The sequence below is a fragment of the Talpa occidentalis genome, unplaced genomic scaffold, assembly GCF_014898055.3.
Source record: "Talpa occidentalis isolate TD23 unplaced genomic scaffold, MPIMG_talOcc4v2.1 talOcc4.5, whole genome shotgun sequence".
Lineage (NCBI taxonomy): Eukaryota > Metazoa > Chordata > Mammalia > Eulipotyphla > Talpidae > Talpa > Talpa occidentalis.
Genome location: NW_023604861.1, coordinates 6121713 through 6143315, shown reverse-complemented (window position 1 = coordinate 6143315; position 21603 = coordinate 6121713). Strand labels below are relative to the sequence as shown.

Below are 21603 nucleotides of genomic sequence, written 5' to 3'. Positions count from 1 at the left end.
ATGATCAGTGCCCAACTCTATTTTGGAAGTTCAAGTAGAGTTAATTGTGTTTAAGATCACAGAGCTACAAATCTGGTTCAGCTTGTCCCCAAGATTCATAGGACCTTGAATTGGCAATATTCACTGGGTATCAGCACCCGATTTCTGTTCAGAGAAATCCACTCTGTTGAACTGGTAGTTGACAGTATTTTAAGATCCTTGTTAATCTGTAGCTCCAAATAGGCACATGCAAAAGAAAAGATATAAAAATATGACAGTGACTGGGTATCATGATAGGACACAAGTTAATTATGCTTTATGCTTCTCATGGAGTCTTTGCATTAAAAATCAATAAAAATTTTATGGGTTAGATTCCATTCAGTAAGGTCTTTGCTAATTGTCATTCCTCTTGCTCGTGTATGTTATTTAGGGATAAACATGTGGAAATACTTTAGTTTATTGTCCAAAAAGTCTCTTGTAAGGCAATGAGTGCTCCTGGGGTCTGGCAGAAAGGCGCCAAAGCTGCAATTCCGTTTGTTTCCATGCTGCTTTACCCTTTAGAAAGCAAGTTCACTCCCTTCTAGACTCTGTAAAATCAAATCGGCACAAGATGAACTTTGACTCCGAAGCGTCTCCTGACATTTATCTGCAAAGGTTTCCCCCAGATGAGGTGACATTAAGCCTTGCTGGTCACCAGGGAGAAGTGTGGCTTTTCTCTTCACTCCTTCTGGGTGTGAAAAGACAGGAACTCCTTGGGGATGTGCCAACCTTGATTTGCCTCTTTCTGCCCCAAGCAATGCTTGATATTTACATTTGAACTTTAAAGACAAAAAACCCTGAATTCCCAGCCCAGGGCCAAGGAGACCAGAAAAAACAAAACAAAACAAAACAAAACAAAACAAAACAAAACAATAAAAAAAAAAAACCTTGTATTGCTGAGTTTTGTTTTGTTTTTTTAAGATTTGTTTATTTATGCATATAAAAACTGGGGTGTAGGCCTGAGGTGCGTGGTGTGGAGGTGGTGAGAGGAGAGAGGACACACCGGAAGACAGAGTGGGGAGCAGAACAGGGCGATCTACCGAAATCCACTGCTGAGGGGAGCAGCGGGGAGACAAGAGAGGTCTGCTGCACCCTGTGGGTCACCTCTGTGGCTGGGGATTGAACTCAAGCTGTCACAGTATGGTCCCCAGGAAAGGGGGAGTTTCCAGGTTTCCTGCCCCACCCAAGGGAGGGTGGAGCTGAGCAGGGAGAGAAGAAGCTGCAGAGGAGACTGAGGAAGGAAGGAAGCAGGATGGAGCCAGAAGGAGACCTGGAGGAGGCACAGGGAGCCGAGAGACATGTAAAGAAACTACACTTGCCTTGTGGTCGTGGACGGGGTGACACAGATGTGGGTGAGACCCGTGGGGAGGTGACAATGGCGGATTTTGTCTTGATGTTGATTTTGCTCTTTTCCTCCGAGACTTGTCTGTTGTTTCTAATCCTTTTCTGTGGGTCCCCACTGGAAGGTGCTTTAGACTTGGGGCAGGCTTTGGGGCCTTGCTCTGGGCCAATCCCGCTTGGGTGGACTTTTACCCACGAGGGGACGGGTCACTTTGGGTGCTTGATTTAGAAACTAGATTCTTTGCCTTTCCTGGATTGTTTCCTAATTGTATTAGAGTTCCTTCCCTGTAAAGTCCCCTATGTTTTGTGTTGATGCAGCGGATGGCAGAACCTATTTAGGGCAGGCAGGTTTGTGGGGTCTGGGCTGCCCCTCTCCCTGCCCTGTAACAATGCCACAGTGGCTGATGGATCACTTCATAACCCTGAGACTTAACCCTTAAACCACCAGGAGGCTCATCACTGCTGAGTTCTTAAAGTCTATAGAGGAATCTACTGCTAAGCCACTGATGGCACTTTCTCAAACTGTTCAAGCTTATCTTCTCTCCTCAGGAGTTTGGGATCTCTTTAGCAAAAAATAGTATGTAAACGCTGGCTTAGAACACTGATGCTCAGTGGTGGCTGCTCATGGCAATCTTGTGCGCAGGGCGAGGAGCGTGGTCTGCAGGTGCAGATGTTGCCTATGTGCCCGCTCCCTTCTAGCCAGCCGTGATTCTGATTCCGAGTGGCACACTCCAGCTTCCGTGACCAGGCCAGTATCCTGAGGAGCTGATCTTGGCCACTGTAGGATTCTTCCTTTCCTTAGGATTTCAAGAGGCTTACATGGGACCAAAGTGCGGGGGTGGACTGTAGGGGGCGCTGCTCCAGGCTGGATGAAACCCCACCAGGGGTCAGTGGGCCCCGGGTCCTTGCACCACTGCCCCCCACTCCTGGCGGGTCCTCTTCTCCATGTACATCAGCATGAAGCCCCAAGGCGAACTGACTTGAGTCCACCTTGAAGCCGGGTCACATTTCTCCTCTCCCTCTCCCCACCCTGGGGAAAATGGCCACACATTTGCAGTTTCTGAGCCCTGGTATGATGATGAATGAAAACATTAAAGATCCAGTCATTACCCTGAGGCTCCAGTCAGCAAAACCAGTGTCTGCTTGTCTTCTTTAGCAAAAGCCTGAAAATTCCTGTTTAGTTTTTAAGTCACTCTTGTCTTGGGGTAACTTCTTCAGCCTGAGATGGTGATTAAAAAGTATCCTTAGGAAGGATGTGAATATCTAACTCCAGGTTGTTTTGCGGGATAAATCTAGTTTGCTTCGCTCTCCCTCAGTACTTTGATCGATCTTAACAGTATGAATCGCCTTCAGAATCGTATCAACTAACATATGATCTAGCAATTCCACTCCTAGGTAGCTTAGGAGAGAGAAGCACTAATTCAAAGGGATATTCGTATCCCTCTGTTTACCACAGCCCTAGTTACAATAACCAACTTATGAAAACAACTAAGTGCCCAGAGACAGATGAGTGCATCAGGAAGATGTGGTTTATATACACAATGGAATACTACTCAGCCGTAAACAATGATAAACTCTTACAACATGGATGATGCTGAGTGAAATAAATCAGGAGACAAATACCCAATGATGTCATTTTTATGTGGACCTTAGAGAAACAACAACAATGAAAGAGTCAGGTAAAACCAAAAAAATAACAAAGCCCATAAATCTGACTATAGAACTGTGCTACCAGATGGGGAGAGACAGAGGGTGAGTTGGGGAGGGGGCACAGTGGCCTTCGTGGAGGACTTTGGGTGCCTTGGTGGTAGGTGTGGTGTGGTAACATACCGCCAAAGAGTAGGATCCTATACCTCTAAATCATATGCAATGTTATAAACCAATATTACCTCAATAAATAAATAATAAAATAAGTAGTGGAATTAAGGAATAAAGCAAAACTTAGATCATGCAAGGGTTTTTTTTTTCCTTTTGTGTTAATTCAAAAAGTAAGCTAAATGAAAATAATGCCCCTCGATGAAAATTCACTCTTCAGCTACCTTTCCTAGGATATACCTGTTCTATGGAATAAAAGGAATTGCTCTCCTTGGCTCCTTTGTGCTTGAAATGCTTATATGGTCTCACACACAGGATTTCATAGGGTAATGATTATTTTGCTGGAAGTGTTCAGTCACCTGTCAATGACCCTAAATTTCTGGAGAGCAAAGAAAGTAGCCTTTTCCTATTCCCAGGTTTACCCCCTCTTCACTATCCACCCCGGTGGGCTTCGGGGATTCCACCATCCCGGCCACAGCACTGGCTCCTGAGAGTCCCGAGCCCACAGCAAACCACCCACGGCATTGGAAATGGAATGTGTTTTTGCTAACTGAATGTCATATTAATGAGTTTTTAATATCCAGATAGCATATTTGGGCAAAAATACCGTGTACCTTTATTGACAGCGAGCCGTCTGGGCCGGATTCAGACTCATCCAAGATGGTTTGTTTTTCATCTTAGAAAACCTGACTTGTAATTCGTGCAGGTGACTCCGCAAATGTCACACGCGACACACCACTTATTCACTGGGGGGAGGCGGTGTTCACCATCAGGGTCGCCTGTTTTTATTCTCTTGGCACTTGGAACTTAAAATGGGTGTGCATCAGTGTCTTGCGTGCCTGTGACTGCACAGAGAAAATAAAACCAAGTGCTCTGTGTGATTCCATCAGTGTAATCTTCAAATTAGTCCCAGAACGAGCGTGTCACTTCCAGTGATTCAGGACCAGCTGGTGGGAGGGACTGTCTTCCACCTGCCAGGACCCACTGCGAAGCTTGAGTCATTGCTTCTCAGACCAGGTCTGTTAGGGGCAAGGCATGAGGCTGAGAATAATGGAATGTGGCCAAATCAGTGTCACTTGCTGGTCTAATGTAGGCGACAGAACCGTTTTTTATTGCAGTTAAGAGTGATTAATCTATGCCCCTCTAAGTGAGATGAGGGGGAATCATTTTTATTTTTTCAAAGAAAACTGCAAATGTCACTTGATTCTCTAGTGAAATATGTGGAGAGTTCCCCTACATATTTTACTAGAGAATCAAGTGACATTTGCAGTTTTCTTTGTTGGGGAACCCTCTCCCCAACATATTTTGCTAGAGAATCAAGTGACATTTGCAGTTTTCTTTGTAGACAATAGTATGCTAACACTTGCTAGAATATCTTATCCTTCTTAAGAGTAGTAGCAATGGTACTAGTGATTATCTTTTTCCTTTTTGGAATTACTTCCAAGCACAACAGGATTCTGCCATCAGGGTGATATTTCTCCTCACACTCCTGTGCCCACAGTTGCACTTAGATAAATGGGTCCCCCTTGAGATTGTTTTTGTCCCTGTTCGCTACATCCCTGTCCCTTCCCGGTTGATGGGGGAACCTCCAGAACCAAAACTGAAAGTCAAATGTATTTACGCTGGTATGTACTCCCTGGGAATTTTTCTTGTAATAAAGATGAATATTATCCTGATACTTTTAATATATATTTAAATTATTTGATTATTTTTGGTATTTCCAGAGATGGCTCTTGCTTTACAAAAATTTAACACAAAGATCGAGCCTAGTTTAATCTCTAAATTTCATCCATCTGGCATAGTAGGATTCATCATTTATGATGGATATTCATGCTGCGCTGCTTGATGTCTCAATGGTGAGACACGCTTTGGAAAGTTAGGAATGGGTCTAGGGAATATGCTGATGAGATCTTGACTCATTAGGGTGACTATGAGACTGAAAACACATTTTAGGGCCCTTTGTATCCGAGGAACAACAGTTTCCAATAAACTCTTGAACTGATTAGCAGCTTCCAGTTATTTCCTTTTAAATTTTTTTTTATTGAGGTAACATGTGTTTACATGGTTGTGGGTATTTTGGAAAAATAAGGCCCTCCCCCCTTTAATTTTTCTAATTTATAAGCTCTGTAGATTCTCAAAATATTGGGTTTTTTTTTTTTGGTCGAGTCCCTTCACTCCCTGGCACATCAGGTTAGAAAGAGGAAAGGAAATCAGACTTATGTAATTAATTCTTCTCCATCATGAAGTTATAAATGAGAATGTACAGATGCAAAACAATTTTAAACCATAAACTTGCAAAATGTTTTCTTTTTCGTAATGCTTTTCATAAAGTGAAACAATTGACATAAGTAATGAATATAAATAATAGCACTTCGCTATGCCAGGGATGATTATAGTTATCAGTGGAAGCCCGGAAGCATTAGGTCCTAACATCTAACATTAGGTCCAATTTTTGTTGCAGTTATTTAAAGACCTATAATTAAATAACCTAGGATTATTTGTAAGAGAAAATAAAAAATTCCTATTGGTGGCAATAGTCACAAAACATGTGCGATGTCTAGGATTTAATATCAATATTCAGCGGAGCTTAGGTTGATGCTGAATACCATCATCACAGGACAACCTGTTAGAGTTTCAAGACTAAATATGAAAGGTTTAGTCTAAGAGGTTAATTATATTAATTTTGTCATTAAAAGACTTAGTGGTCAGATTTCAAAATCTTAGCACTGTCAGGCAGGCACAGCCCTCAGCACTGTCCTGGGAGTGTCTGCCATGACCCTTCTGCATTTTTATCATATTAAGGGACACCAACTTTCAGCTTGGATCCCCGGGTGAGCACAGACCCAGCTCTGCCAGTTTAGGTGGCTTAGTGTCATGTAGCCAGGCATTATATAGCTTTCCTTCTCTCTGGGATAGGCTGACACAGGTAATGCTCTGTCTCTGTTACGATACTGGAAATTGAAGCATTATCCCCCAATAAACTCAGTACACTGTTTCTGGAAGATACTTGATGACTATTTTTGGGGGGGTAGACTTAAGGTAACTAAATGATTGTTTTCTAATATTTTCCAGGCTTCCACTTAAGTGGTAAATATTAAAAAGCTTTTGAATGGAAATGAAAATTGATTCCAAACTCTAAGTCTTACTCATATCCCTGGAGTTGATTTGGTATGATATTCATCTTAGGTATGCCGGAATCAACATTTGGGGATGACAGAATATATTTGTGTATATTCAAGTAACCAATGACTTTTAAATATTTAATTAAAATCAATGGTACCAAACAAACTTTTTTGGTAGATGTAGGTAAGATTATTTTATTTTTTATTTATTTTTACTTTTATAGCTTTTATTTATTTATTATTAGTTTATTTATTTAAATCATTTTGTTGACATAGCATTGCATTGTGTCTTTAAATGTGAGTTATTTTAAATTATAAGTTTCAGGTGTGTCATTGAGAATCACTGTGTGTATATATTACATTACGTTTACTGCTAAAAGTCCAAATCTATCCCTGAAACTTTTTGTTCAGCTCTGTATTTAAGGTGGATATTTTAGTTGATGACTTTCCATACATCATTTCCTAAACCTGTTCTGGCAACCCACCCATATCACTAGAATGGTGAGCCGATTGCGTGACAACTTTAAATGCTGCCTTCCATCCCATTCCATGCCCAGTCTCCTAGGACGTGTAAAATACATATTGAGATACAGTTGATTATTACAGTTTGAATTGCAGAAAAATTATGTCTGTCTGACTGCCCGAAAGCCAGCCCAACTGTCCAAAATTGACTCTCTAGGCTAGTTTATTTCTTTATTTGAAAAGAACACCAAGAAGTAAGACAATTTTGGCTAAGTCATTTATGCAATACTTAAAAATAGACTATATATCTTAAGTATATAGAAATATATATATATATATCTTAGTATACAGAAATATACTAGCTCAAAATAATTTTATGTGCAAATTAGTCCTTAGTGATTTATGTCATTTCAAAGACAGGCTTTGGAACTGACAACCTGTGGCAGTTCTGGTGATGCTGTTGCCATGTGTGTCTTTGACAAAAGTTAAGTTGAAATGAAAGTGTAACTTTTAATAGCTGAACAATTTATTTCATTTAGTATACGGCATTCTGCCAAACTTACTGAGCATCTGAGATTCAATAATTCTGATTAAACAAATAATTTAAACCATTAATTAAAGGTACCTGTGTTTTTCATATAAAGCAGAAATATTCCTCTCCTTTCCTAGAGAATTAATGGTTTTGATGGATCATAACCTGTTAAATTACTGTAATCAAATCCCAGGCATTTTACCTTAAAATGGTTTCTAAATATAGCTTATATTCTCATTTGATAAAGGGAAACAGGATTCTTCCTGTGAGAAGCAATAGAGTTTTAGTCATAATTGTCTATAGTTAGTTAGTTGCAGTTTAATCAAAAATAATTGTGCAATACTTTTATGAGTTTATTAATCCTATGTTGAACTTTTATTACATAGATAGAAACTATATTTGAACCAAGCATTAAATGTCATATGAATTAAAGCTTATTATTAATGTCTATGCAAACCATGTACCATAATTTACTGGTGTTAGAGTGAATGAGTCATTTGCAGAAGTCATTTGAAAGATAATTATAATTTCAAGTATGTGAAACAGGTTTTTGAACTACACTTGAGTCCTCTAATTTATATTGACATAGAAGGAAAGTTATAGAAAGAAAATATGATGTGATTTAGATCTTACATACCTAAAACAAAATATCCATCTGAAAAAATGATTCCCCACAAGGAATAAGAAATACAGTCATCAAATTAATTAATATTGACCATTTCTCACTATACACTAGTGTATATCTGTAGACTATATGAATCTACTATGTATTAACTATAACTTAACATAATTGACTCCTCTCTCCAAAATTGTTTTATTTATAAACAAAAATGATTTGTGAACCAATTAGAAGATGTTGAACCTAATCCCTAGTGGATGTCAGTGAAAACATGCAGCATGGATTATAATGCTCAATCAACACATGTTATTTGAGGATAGTGTGTACTATGTGTTGACAAGTGTGTCTTCATACATTGTTGGTGGGGGTGTGTTTGGTATAGCATTGGAAGAAACAAATTTGTCCATATTAAAATCTTAATGATACTCATACCCTTTCACATAAACTCCATTTATAATAATTTACCCTCAGATCTATTCATAATTTCTGCATAAATATGCATGAGTAAGGGAAAATACGTACGACAACGCTGTTTATGGTATTAAATGATCAAAACTCTTAAAAATCTCTCCAATGTAGGATGCTAAGTTATTGTGGCTGTATGCAATGGAACAGCATGGATTTGTTAGTAAAGTGTATCTGTAGGAGCTAAGATATTGATAAGAATAGGGATTTGGAAATCACTCTCCAAGGGAGCAGAGGAAATTTCATTTGTAACCCAGTGTAATAGAACAATGTCTCCTTCTGGGCTAGTTCAGACATGCTTGCTTCCCGCTGGAAGAGCAGGGTTCCCTAGCATAGGAGTCCCTCCTCTGTCACACAACCTCCTACATTTGCAAGCATCACCTGATCTTTGTCCTGTGGTCCTGAGGCTGACATGACTGATGAAGTGGCTATTTCAGCGACTGCTCTCGGTATGAGTGACCCAGTCCTTTGACTTTGATCCAAAAGTCTCATGTTTTTCTGCAGGATGAACAGAGAGACAGATTATTCTATCCTAAAAACAAGACTGGCCCCTCTGTGTTGTTATTCTCCATTTAAATGCTCTACTTATTGAAGTAGATTTCAATTATTTTGAAGGAATTAAAGTGACAACTCATTTAAAAATATTTCCTCCCTTGTCCATGAGTTGTTTTTTAAATTTTATAAAATACCCCTTGAGTTACTAAAACATTTTAAAAGTGAGAACAAATGAGCTCAATTTAGTCTCTATGCCAACTATCAATATTTATTTTTCTGTTGACTGAGCCTTGTGTCACAGACAATGCCTGACTTAAAGTTCTTTTACTTGCTCACAAGACAGTTATTTCATTTTTTTTTTTCAGTCAGTTCGACCAAGCTGTCAGCAACTTTTCTTTATGGTCCACTTTCTGACAGCTTATAGCAGAGGTATCCTAGGGAGTTACTGAATTAATAGGAAAATTAGAATTCTGCGACTTGAAATCAAGGGATGAAATATAAGTTATAGCAAATCAAGACACAATACTTTGACTGATTCTTAGGTAGTAATTTTCATCAGGTTAAACATATATCCCAAATTCATGCAAGAATCACACACACACTCACACACACACGCACACACACACAAACACACTACCTTAGGGTTTCAGGAGACCTCGTAGTTAGTGTAGAGTTATGGGGTGCTGGGGTAGTCTAGACAGCCAGGACAGCAGATGCTTTGTTGGTTAGGATTTCAGGTTGCTCTTGTGGACCCCATGATTTAGGGGATCCTCTTCCAGTCATGAGTCATCATTTCCAAGCCTGGAGTGGGATGGATGTCTCACAGACCAAGGTGACATGGTGACCAGGGGGCTGGAGCCCATCACCTGTGCTATTCTAGACTGAGATGCCTGGGACCCAGAACTTTTCCACTCCCCAAGTTCCCACATCTCTTCCACAGCCTGCTGGGATTTCCCCTGAGGCACATGGCAGGGCTCACATCTTTGGGCTGGACTGGGGGTAAAAGAGCACTTTTGTGGAGCCATCCCCGAGAGGGAGGCTGAGCAGAGCTGTGAGCAAGTGTGGCAGGTGCCTGGATGCCTGTAGCGATACTCAGCCCCTCCCAGTATCAAGTAGGAATGGGGAGTAAGGGGCTTGGTGCCAGTTTATGTTCATATCTAAGAGGAAAATGTGCCCATTTTTTTTTTTACATAAATCTGAGTTAGGAAGAGAATAATAATCAGTATCTATGAGTTGCACTAGTGCAGTTGAACTGTGTCTCTCCAAAAGATGAATGAAGTCCCACTCTGGAGCAGGTGAATATGATATTTGGAAGCAGGGGCTTTGGAGAGGTAGTGAAATTAAGGTGAGGTCATACTGAAGCCAGACAGGCTCGCAATGCAAGGACTGGTGCCTTTCAAAGGAGAAAGCTGTGAAGACAGACACAAAGGGGAAGCGAGGGAAAGTCACGTAAAGCATGTTGGAAGCCAGCCTCACAAGCCACAGAGCGCCACACCTGCAGGTGACCCCCATGGCAAGTAGACACTGTCCCTTGTTCAGAGCCTCCAAAGGGGCCAATCTGTGGATACCTTGATGTCAGGTCTCTGGGGTTCAGAACTGGGAAAGAGTAAATTTCTGCAGTTTTAAGTGCTTCAGATTAGGGTAGTTTGGATGGCAGCCCTAGGAAACTCTACACAGTGGATCAATTATTTTGAAAAAGGGAATTGTCTTGAAGCCATATTATTGGCACTGTTATGAAGATTACCTTGCCACAATGATAAGCGACCTAGTTCTCCGAGGCTGCTATGCTCGCACTCACCTTGGATAAAGGGAAAATAGTCTGAAGATTATTTTCTCTGTTAAAAAATGCATGTTTATCTCCAAATAAGATTCTACAGGGTATTATCGACAGTCAAATATTGAATCCTATTTGGCTTCCTCAATGGAGGAAAGGGAATCAGGAGGTCTTTACTAGAAATCCTGGATGGTTTCACCCATATGTGAATATAGAGAAATAATGAGTCAGACAACACCAGATGGAAAACAGGCCCTAGAGTCTGAGAGTAAAACAGGTGCCAGTGGGGGAGAGATGGAGGGGTCGTGGGGGCAGCACAATGAACAGTGGTGGAGATGTGGGTGCCTTGGTGGTGGGTGTGGTGTGGTCACATCCACCTCAAGAGGTGGGGTCTTACAGCTCTTAATCACATAAAACATACAGTGTGTTGTCCACCAATGTCACTTTAATTTAAAAAAAAAAATATATATATATATATATATTTTAAAAAGATCTTTACTAAGCATAAAATTTAGAAATAACATAAAGGCAAATGACCCGATCCTATCGGGTCATTTATCTCTAATCAGATGCTGAAGGTAAAGTGAAAAATGAATTATTTGACAGTGTTGGTCTTGGCTGTTAATTCACGTTCTGAGGACAAGGGGACCCTTAGCCCCCCCATAAGTGGTTTATACTGATCTACCTAAAGTGAAATAGATATGTCATAGTAGGATATCTGAGGAAATTCATGATGTACCTCATGGAACACTAAATTTAGAAACAACATAAAGGCAAATGACCCGATCCTATTTGATCCTAATGATGGAACTCTTTCCCATGTTTATTTCACTATCCAGTAATTTATAGAAGGTGTTTCTGAAATGACCTCCATGGACCGCATTTGGGGTATGAGCACCTTAAAATATTGCTTCTACTGATGCTCCATGGGATCCAATTGGGAAGGATGGGTCTTCTCTATCATCTGTACATTCCCCCCTATTTTTTAATATCCCTTCCATTTAAAAAGTCTGTAACCTTTGACCCCCACACTATTACCCATCTGTTGTATATACATCTTTAGGATCTGACTAACAATGACCAGTCCAGTATAAAAGGAGCATTGCGTATTCTTTTATTCTAGATTCAGCAAAAAATTACTAGCTTATCTTCAAACTCATTTCTATTTTGTTGTTGAGAAGCCTTTTTATTGGCATGAGTCATGAGAAATAGGTGATATGCTGATATGCAACTTATAAAAGTGGTGATCTCATGTGGATCAACCTAATACACTAATATTATTAGAGTCATTATACTTATCAAGATACTTCATTTAGCAAAAGAGGCTTAGCCACTTCAAGAATTTGACTTAATACCTTTATAAATAGACTAGATGGTTGGCAGGAGAGATTATGCTTGTAAATGACACCAAGTTGACTGAGATTGACAATATCGGTCGGGTCGGACAGGAATACAAAATGACATAATCGATTTGACAGGGTAATGTGCATGGAATACAATGAATTGTAATTAAGGTGCACCCAAGACTTTGTTTGTAAAATAGATTAATTGGAAAAATGCAATGGAAATAGAATCATTTATAGGGACACATATTTTGTGCACAGGACTTTTGAAGGCACAGCAAATCACAAATTCAGGGTCTACTGAATAAGCCCACATGGGCTGCCTCCAAGCCATTCATTCTGAATGGCCAGGCCATCTGGATCTCATCTTACAGATTTTGGCTGCCACATTGAATGACTATTGGCACCAGATCAGTGATGCCATTCCACTGTGCCCTATGAATTTCAGGCTTTAAGACAGTATTATTATCTTTAATGTAAGAATACTCTGGCCTAGAGCCCACTCAAATTCTGCTCACACTTTAAGGTTCAGTTATACCTCAAACAGTCCAGAAAGTCTCTCCCTTCTTATTTCTTTAGGTCATAAACTGTATTGTGCAACTTAACATCTGACAAACATTCCTGGCTGAAGATACACATTCCTCTTTGCCTATCAGCCTCAGCTGTGAAGATTGCGAGATCCCTGAGGACAAGGGTCGAGGATTATTCATATTTTGTGTGCAGGACAGACTATATGTGGTCATTAAACACTTAGGCATCAAGAAGGACTTAATCAAATTAATATCACAATAAAACGGCACAACATTGATTTGAGGGCATGAAAAGTTGAGGTCTCTGTGGAGATAGATGAATGTAACTCCGAGCTTTTTGATTCCCAAATCAATTTTTCTCATCATGAAATAAAATATATCCCCTTTACTTCATATCCAACTATCCCAAGGTGGTAGTTAACATACTCATAATTTTACTACAGTAAAATATATTCAAATATATGTAAGGCCAATGGTCAGCCTAGTGGCGTTTCATGTAAGATAACTCATACAAAGGTGGGGTTTCATGTGTCATAAAATGCGTTTAAATGAAAATAATTTTTACTGGGCTTTTCTCTCTTAAATGTATAGTTGCTAGGTGGATTTTTTTCTTTTTCAGGGCTAAATATTCTGACCTTGTGGTTTATTAGAACTATCATTTATTATCTATTTTAATGGCCCTATGCATTAATTCAGTATTTTGAGAATGATCTATCAAAGTTGATGATGGAGATAAAACTCACATACTCCATTATGCTGTCTATAATAGCATTTCCCCTCAGCGACTGTAAAATGCATGTTCGAATTTTTTATACTTCAGACTTCAGGCTTGTAGTTACAAGAATGATTTCCTTTGAAAACTCTCAGAGCCTAACTGGGTGTCATTCAATCCTCAGGCCACGGCAAGTGTGACTGTGGTAAGTGCGAGTGTGAGCCTGGATGGTGGGGGGCTGCCTGCCAGTACCCCACTCACTGTGACCTGACAAAGAAAGAAAGCAACCAGATGTGCAAGAATTCTCAAGATATCATCTGTTCGAATGCAGGTACGAGTTCTAGCCTATGAAAATTAGTAAGTGAAACATCAAATTCTGGTTTTTAATGAAAATGTGTGGGCGTCCAGAAAGGTCGAACCTCTGAGTGAGCCTGCTTTTGAGTATATTTTTCAGAAGTGAAATTCAGATAAATTGATAGGAAAATTAAAAAAAAACACCGTCCTCTTGCTGAGCCTGGCAAATTGGATATTCTCCAGCTGTTTCCAAAACCTCCTTCCAACAGTGTTCCCCGGAAGCATCGCCACCAAGTTTTATGTAAAGTGTGAGCATGGCTTTGAATGTCAGTGTAAATCTTTTAAAAAGGAGTTGCATAAATGGACTTAATTATTTTCTGAAACAGATTAAAGGTGCTTTGAATTTATACCATAGCATCAAATGGAGCCAATCTTTTTTCCTTTGGCATAGAAGTTTCAGTTGTACTGGATGTGAAGCTCAAAGAATACAGTGAAGTGATGATAGGAAATGGGAATATATAGGGAAAGAGGGTGATTTCTTGTTGATCAAAATACTTTCATGTCTCATAGAAGTCGTTTAGAAATATTGCTTAGAAATTTAGGGAGAAGTGGTCAACATGAATTACCAGATCCCAATAAACCAAAATCAAGTATGGTTTGGGTCTCTATGGTGTTGGCCACAGTTACTCTATTGAATTATTCTTTTAACATTTGAGTACAGGGAACCCCAGAGTCAGCGTTTGTTGTGAATCCCACCTGATTGAACCCTAGAAAGCTCTTGTCCCACATTACATGGTCTGATTTGATTGCTTTGGGGTCTGGGCTGGACTCTAGTAATTTTTTACAGGTCTCAGAGAAATTCTTATGCAGAGCTGGAGGCGCTAGTCAGTATTCTACGAATAAAAGGTGAGGATTTGACGACTTGAATATCCTCCCTTCTGGCACACAGTTGGTGGAGACCTTCTGCAATCTATAAAATCTCTTGTCTAATCAGCAACGAATTATTCCATATGGATTAAGTTCAGAAGGGTGATAGGGGTCAGAGAGGAAATTTCTCCCCACCCCTTTGGGTTTTTCTAGAACTAGTGAAGCAATTAAATTAACATCAGACAGATTATTAGGAGAAAAGAATAAATTTCATTACATATCATTACACAGGGGTACTGTACATGGGTGTAAATTCTAAAGTGAATGGGGTCAAAATGAGGGTTTTCATCTTGAACTAAATATGGGTCTGGGACCTAAGGAAAGAGGGGTCCCCACAGGAGCCAAGGACCTGCTGGTCAGTAAGAATGAACTTGCCTTGCCACATAAATAATTTTCTCTGATAGAAAGGTTATTTTGGGAAATAATCCCAAATCTGGGCAATATGCCCTCTCCATTCTTCCAGCTAGTTTTAAAGGAGTGGTGAGAATGTGAGCTTATTTATTTCAGGTTTCTTTCCATTTAAGTTGTTTTTCCTCTTTCCATTCTCACTGACTTAGTTTTATCTTATAACGTGTAAAACATTAACATGCTTCCAAAAGTCAAAACTATGCACGAAAATACACTCAGAATCATCTCTTTCCTATACCTCCGACTGCTTCTCCTCACACCTTCTAGGTAACCAGCTTTACTAAACATTCAGTTTTATATGTGTATATTATTTATTTATTGTAAAAGTACAATATGTAGCTTTATATATGCATATGCTTTTATTCAAATTTTTTCCCTGCACAGAAGGTAGCATGCCGTGTGTACTCTTCGGCCCTCTCTCTTTGCTACTCAACATTATCTTCTGGAATTCATTCCCTATCAGTTCATAGAAATCTGTCTCGTGGGGTTTTTTGTTTTCTTTTTTTTTTTTAAAGATTTATTTAATTTTATACAAGAGCTGGGGTATAGGACAGAGGCGCGGGAGGGTGAGAGGATTGACCAGAAACAGAGCAAGAAGCAGAACAGGCAGATGACAGAAATACCCTGATGAGGGGAGCAGCGGGTGAGACAGGAGAGCTCTGCTGCACCATGTGGAATTCTCGCCAGCTGCCGGGATCAAATCTGCACTGCAGAGGCTGTGGACAGCTTCATAGTGCTGTGCTCAACCTGCTGTGCCACCGAGGAGGCCCTCATGGGGTTTTTTTGTGTGTTTTTTTAGATGCACTGAACTCATTTCTATGCTTGTGACATAGTTGATTCAGCCAATCTACTACATTTGGGCAGTTTCCAATACTTTAAAATTGAAATATTAATTCAGGGAATGAATTGATGCAAAGCTGTTTTTATATTTTTGGAGGTGCATCTGCAAAATAAATTTCTGGAACTGAGATTGCTGGGCCAAAAGATACATTTATTTATTTATTTTTATTACATTTTTTAAAAGATTTATTTATTTATTTATTCAAACACTGGGTACAGTCAGAAGCATGGGAGGGTGAGAGGATTCACCAGAGCCAGAGCGGGGAACAGAACAGGCAGACCAATGAAACACACTGCTGAGGGGAGCAGCAGGCAAGACAGGAGAGGTCTGCCATGCCATGTGGGTATCTCCGTGGGTGGCTGAGAATCGAACTCACACTGCAGAGGCTGTGGACAGCTTCACAGTGCTGCGCTCAACCTGCTACGTCACTGGGGAGGCCCTCAGCATTACGTTTATATCTTCATTTTCTTTCTCTCTTCTCAGTATCTAAGACTTTCAAATTTACTTTGGCAATTTCATTATCAATTTTATTTCTTTTAGTGTTATACCTACCAGTCTAGTTCAAGACTTTCCCCAGAGCCCCCCTAAATTTTATTCATCTGTGAGTTCTTTCTACTAATCTCACCCTTCACCATAATATAATGAAGTTTGCTGGAAGAAACTTGGAGTAGAGGGGGGAGAAGAGATGAGTGGAGGGGGAATAATATGGAAAAGCAGGTGAGATGGAGCTGCCCCTGTAGAGACACAGAAAGGCAGTACCCAGAGCCAAGGGAGGTTTGGGCACCATGCACAGGGCTGTAGGCTGGCGTTCAAGACAAGGACGTCATCCTAGAGAAGATAGCTATATTGGGCAGGATGAAAAGTCAGAGCTAAAATAATCCAGCAAGAAGCAGAAGACCAATCCCAGAGTCTGAGATAACTGGCAACCAAGAAAGAGAAGCAGCACGACAGAGCATGGCACAGGAGGCTGGCACTTGGGCCTGGACTCCCATCTGCCATGTCTCAGAGCCTGGCTTGTGAGTTCTGCTTGATGGGCGAGACAGGAAGTTTCCGAGCTGTTGTAAACTTCCCACATCAGCCAGGAATGGTTCAGCCATGTGTAGGGGAGTGCGCTGCCTGTGGGTGATGTCAGTGAGAAGTTGTAGAATTCAGAGACAGAGACTGCGCCTTCCTATCTTTCCTAAAAACAACTACTACATACGTAGACCAAAGCTATACCCTGCTACAAAGCAGGAGAGACTGCTGATATCCTGATAGATAAAATCAAAAATCCTGAACCCATCTCCTGGATCTTCTACACTCTGCCTTTTCTTCCGACTCAAATCAGAAATTCTCCATCCCTATTCCTTAACCCAGGCTCTTCCCTCAACATCACAAGATTTGTTCTCCATCTCCACTTGTTGAAATTCAGTTCAAACATCAAATACCAGTTATAGAACTTATCCCTTTCTTCTTTCATAAGGCCGGACTGAGATGTGTAACATTTTTCACAGATCTGTTTGTGCAAATGCCTTTAAGTCATCCGGTTGTGTGTGTGTGTGTATAAATTATCTATTATCTAACTTTTCTTCCATGTCTCTGATTTAGTTAGTTTTAATTTTATTCACCTTATTATCTCCAATAGCACTCAGTACTAATACTTTACCAAAAGTATAATAGGTAACAAAAAAACTTAATGACTAGACACATGGATGGTTGGTTGAAGCACAATATGAATCAATGTGAAAATGAAAAAAAAAGGGTGATAATTAGAGAAAAAATGAGATGAAGCAATACCGAGAATTCAAACTTCAGATTTGAAATGAACTTTCATGGTGTAAAATACTTTTAATAAAAGAAGCATAAGAAAATGAAGCTTAATAAAAGAAAATTTCATATCTCTTTTCAGAGAGGAAAAATATGAAGCTCAAATTTACAGAATCACCCTTTGTATAAGGCTGTGAGAGAAAAAAAAATCTTACAGACAATAGCAAATTGCTAGCAAATGATGTGTAGAAGCACACAATTTATGAAAACAGGACATTTTGGGGTCCATAATATGGACTGAGCCCAGAGGAAGTATTTGGAAATACTGCTCGCATATTCAGCATTTTGATGGGGGAAAGGAAAGAATCCGGAGTTTATAGAAAGCCTACTGGGTACTAGTAGAGTAATGCTTTTAGAAAAATAATTGGGTGATATATTTATCACTTGGGTCTCACCATATGAAATAGACTTATTTACAGATATATGAACTGAAGGTCATGATCTTAAACATGAAGAGCTAAGAGGGATTACAAGTCTGCCTTAGTCCTCATTCTATGCTCTCTCTTTCCACTTGACCTCACTACCAACATCTGGTCACTCAAGACAAATAGCAACACCCTCTTCAGTCCCTCCACACCGACCCCTTTCCTCTCATGCTCAATCACCAAGTCATCTGTTCTTTCTACTGAAATAACCCCCTCCACCATTTTGCTCAGTTGCCATCCAGAGAAGTCTTTCTACTCATTTCCTCCTACCCACTTTTGCCACCTTTTTATTCCCTTGGACATACTGAGTAATCTAGTGAAAATGTATGCTGTGTCATAGACTCCCTTGTAGAAATATTTCTGTGGCTTCTCATTATGCTTGGATTAAAGTTTGAAAGTCTTTAATGTGACCTGTGGGATCTCCATAAATGAGACCTTCAGTGGTGTGGTCATTTCATTCCACATTATTTCCTAGAGTCCGGTGATTTTTTTTTTTCCTTCTATTTTCTCTTCAGCCCAGAGCTGTGTTGTTGTCTCTTGCTGGAAATGGGCCTCTTCACCATCTCACTTCTCTTATCTCTTATTTTTACTTGGTGTTCAGTTCTCGGTGAACAGCTTCTTCCCTGGAGACTCTATTTTTGACCTTCATGTCTCAGTTAAATCCCCTTGCTATGTGCTTTTGCAGTACTCTTCACTTCACCATTTACTTTATCGAGTTGGTTTTTACTCCTATAAAACTCAGAGTGGAGAATTATGGCTGACTTGATCTCCTATTGCACCCCCACCTCTAAAGTGGTGTCTCCTGAGTGCTAATGTCTCAATAAATATGCCTTGATTGCTGTGATGAACAATGAGGAATTGAATAATAATACTAAGAGGAAGTTCCTCAGGTGAACATTTTGCCATTCAATGTCATTTAAATGCTGTCTTTCTGTCAGTGAATTCACTCCAGGGATTGTAGTCCAATCTGGGAATTTGGTTGAGGATGCGGTGTGTGGTAGACCAGATGTCTCCAGTGCTTCTGTGATCTCAGTTCTTTGTGACTAAGAAAACCCACTCTGGACCCATTGTCATTACGTGTGTATCAGTGTGATATTGCAGATGTGAAATTATTAGGGCATACATTTTTCAGTTATGCATTTGATAATGAATTCCACAAAATAGTTATTATATAAATGCTAAGTTCAAATATTGTGCAAAGCATTGACTAAATACTGGAGAGGAAGATAAGCAAGGTTACATCCCTCACAAAGCATAGAATTTTCTGCTTTAGTTCACTTAAGACCCAGGTGAAAGCAGAAGCTATTCATTCATGCATCAATTGAATGGACATGAATAAAAGTAGATTTTCATTTGAAGAAGTCAAATTTACATTCATGAAACTGTTAGAGGTCAATCATAATAGCTATGTGCTGTAAAATATAATTGCTGTATTACAATACTCTCAAGAAAGAATGTTTTCTTATCTGTGTGATTGTACCCACAGAAATACACAATTGTTATTTTAAACTGATTTGATCTTCTAGTTCCTTGAAAGAGATAGGTTAAATTCATTAATTATAATTTATATGCATATAACAAATAATGTTTGCTTTATTTGAATGGTCCAGGTACATGTCACTGCGGCAGGTGTAAGTGTGATAATACTGATGGAAATGGACTCATTTATGGTAAATTTTGTGAGTGTGACGATAGAGAATGCATAGATGATGAAACAGAAGAAATATGTGGAGGTATGTATGTTAACTTTACAGAAATTAATAAAAATATGTCATCTTTCATCCATTTCATTATACATTTATCTTGCTATCAATTTCTGCACTAGGTTTGTTAATTTAATCTGAGCCTGTGTTTATTAAAGGAAAACACTTCATATAAGGAGAGTTAGATGAAGATCTTCCAAGTTGAATAGCACTTTTATGTGCAAAACCCAATGGTTCCCAGAGGACAGCCGATCACTATGGCAACTGGCCAATTGCAGAGCTGGAGTGGGCCTAGTTAGACTCCAACTTCTTCTCTGCTCTTTCTAGCTGCTTTTATTTTGTTTCTTTATTCCCAATTTCTCAACTGCATGTTTTAATTTTGTTCGCTTTCACTTTCCAAGCCATATGCCTTTATGTATTGATATAACATGGGTTTAGAGCAAGTACTTAACACTAATACCCAGCACTGCAGCAAGTACTTAATATGCACCATGTAATCTCACCTTACAATCACATTACCTTAGGATAAGAATCAATTTTATCCAGACAAATGTGGGAATTGGAGTTTAGATAAAATCCTCACTTATCGATGGCCATTCCAGCAGTTATGATGGCATTTAGACTCCTGTCTGCCTGATGCCCACCACCTGGCTCCTCACGAGGGAGCCCCAACTCCGTGCCCTGGGTGGGGAGCTCATAGAGAGAGCCCTTCTTCACCACCCACAGTGTCCTTCTTTTCTTCTTCCCTGTCTTCAAGCCTGTCCCCAAGTTTTAGTTTGCAGTTGTGGACAAAGACAATGAGAATGTGAGAATCTCTTTTGTACTCCTACCACACATGTTAGTCTGGTTACCTCTGGCCTCATCTCTCTATTGATAATGCTCATTTCATTTATCACTGACAAGTTTCCCATCCACAGCAGAATGAATTCAGAAGAGTCTTTTACCTGGAAGAATCAGGGACAAATGTGAACAGGGAAAACCAGAGGGTCATAGGGAACTTGACAGTGACATATGGCAATCTTGGCTTTGCTTACAAAAATAAATTGTAGATTTGATTCCTGTGGTCATCCTGAGACTCCGACTTTGAGACTGCTTGTTCCTTCCTCTCTAAACTCCTTGCTGCATGGACAAACACCTTCTACTCATTTTTCAGGCCAGTGACCTAAGCTAGATGCTGCCCAGACAATTCTCCTAAAGGGATCAGCCCAAAATTTAGAACAATTAGATACATCTCCCCACACATATTATGCATTTGTCCTTACCATGTTTCATTTCCAATTATTACAGATAAAAAAAGAGGGCAGGAACATGCCTGGGGCCAGTGTGTACTACTGTACACTGCCACAGCAAAACCTGTTTGCCTGTGTAAAGATAAACATTCAACTTGAAATAACCTAACGGGAACTGTTGAACTCAACCTTTCCATTTATTATTTCCGTTTGTTTGGGGTTTAAGCAATTTCATGGTGCGGCCTCTGCCCGGGGACACCAGCGCGCCTGTTATCACCCCCTGGAGGTGGCATTGACTGGGAATGTCCATCTTTCACATGTCAGTCACGGGAAACCAATCTGTCGAGAGGTGATTTTATAGCCCATCAGTAAAGCAATACAGAGGCAGGTTTTCTTGCTCTCTCAAAGCAAAGAGCAATGTTTATTTTCTGGAATGTGTAATGTCCTAAAGCTTCTAGTTTATCTCAATGAGCCAGATGTGTCTTGTTGCAATATTTTCATTTGAGGGGTCGGGATGATCCACTTGGTTTTCTGTTTATAGGGACAGTTGCAGGTGACCTTTGTTTCCTTATTGGCCTCTGTCACCATTAAAAAAAATATAAAACTCTAGTTCAATACTGACTTTATAAACATGCAGAAAAATTGGGCATGGAGAATATAGTTTTCTGATCATTTGTTAATATCATGGTAATCCTTAAACATCTCAAACTTTACATAAATTTCCTGAAATGCAGGAGAACAA

At 39.7% G+C, this 21603-nt stretch overlaps 1 protein-coding gene across 6 annotated transcripts in view; it reads left to right on the top strand.

Moving 5' to 3' along the window:
* The window catches only part of ITGBL1 (integrin subunit beta like 1), a 148541-nt gene that overhangs the window by 41578 nt on the left and 85360 nt on the right, over positions 1-21603 (top strand). For 4 of the 6 annotated variants that reach the window (XM_037528728.2, XM_054701819.1, XM_054701820.1 and 1 more), the window contains 2 exons: positions 13413-13559; positions 19540-19662. In XM_037528728.2, the coding sequence (XP_037384625.1) occupies positions 13413-13559; positions 19540-19662 (270 nt within the window). Of the gene's footprint in view, positions 1-1225; positions 1319-12668; positions 12681-13412; positions 13560-19539; positions 19663-21603 lie in introns of those variants that run through there. The other 2 variants (XM_037528730.2, XM_037528731.2) reach the window with 2 other exon arrangements.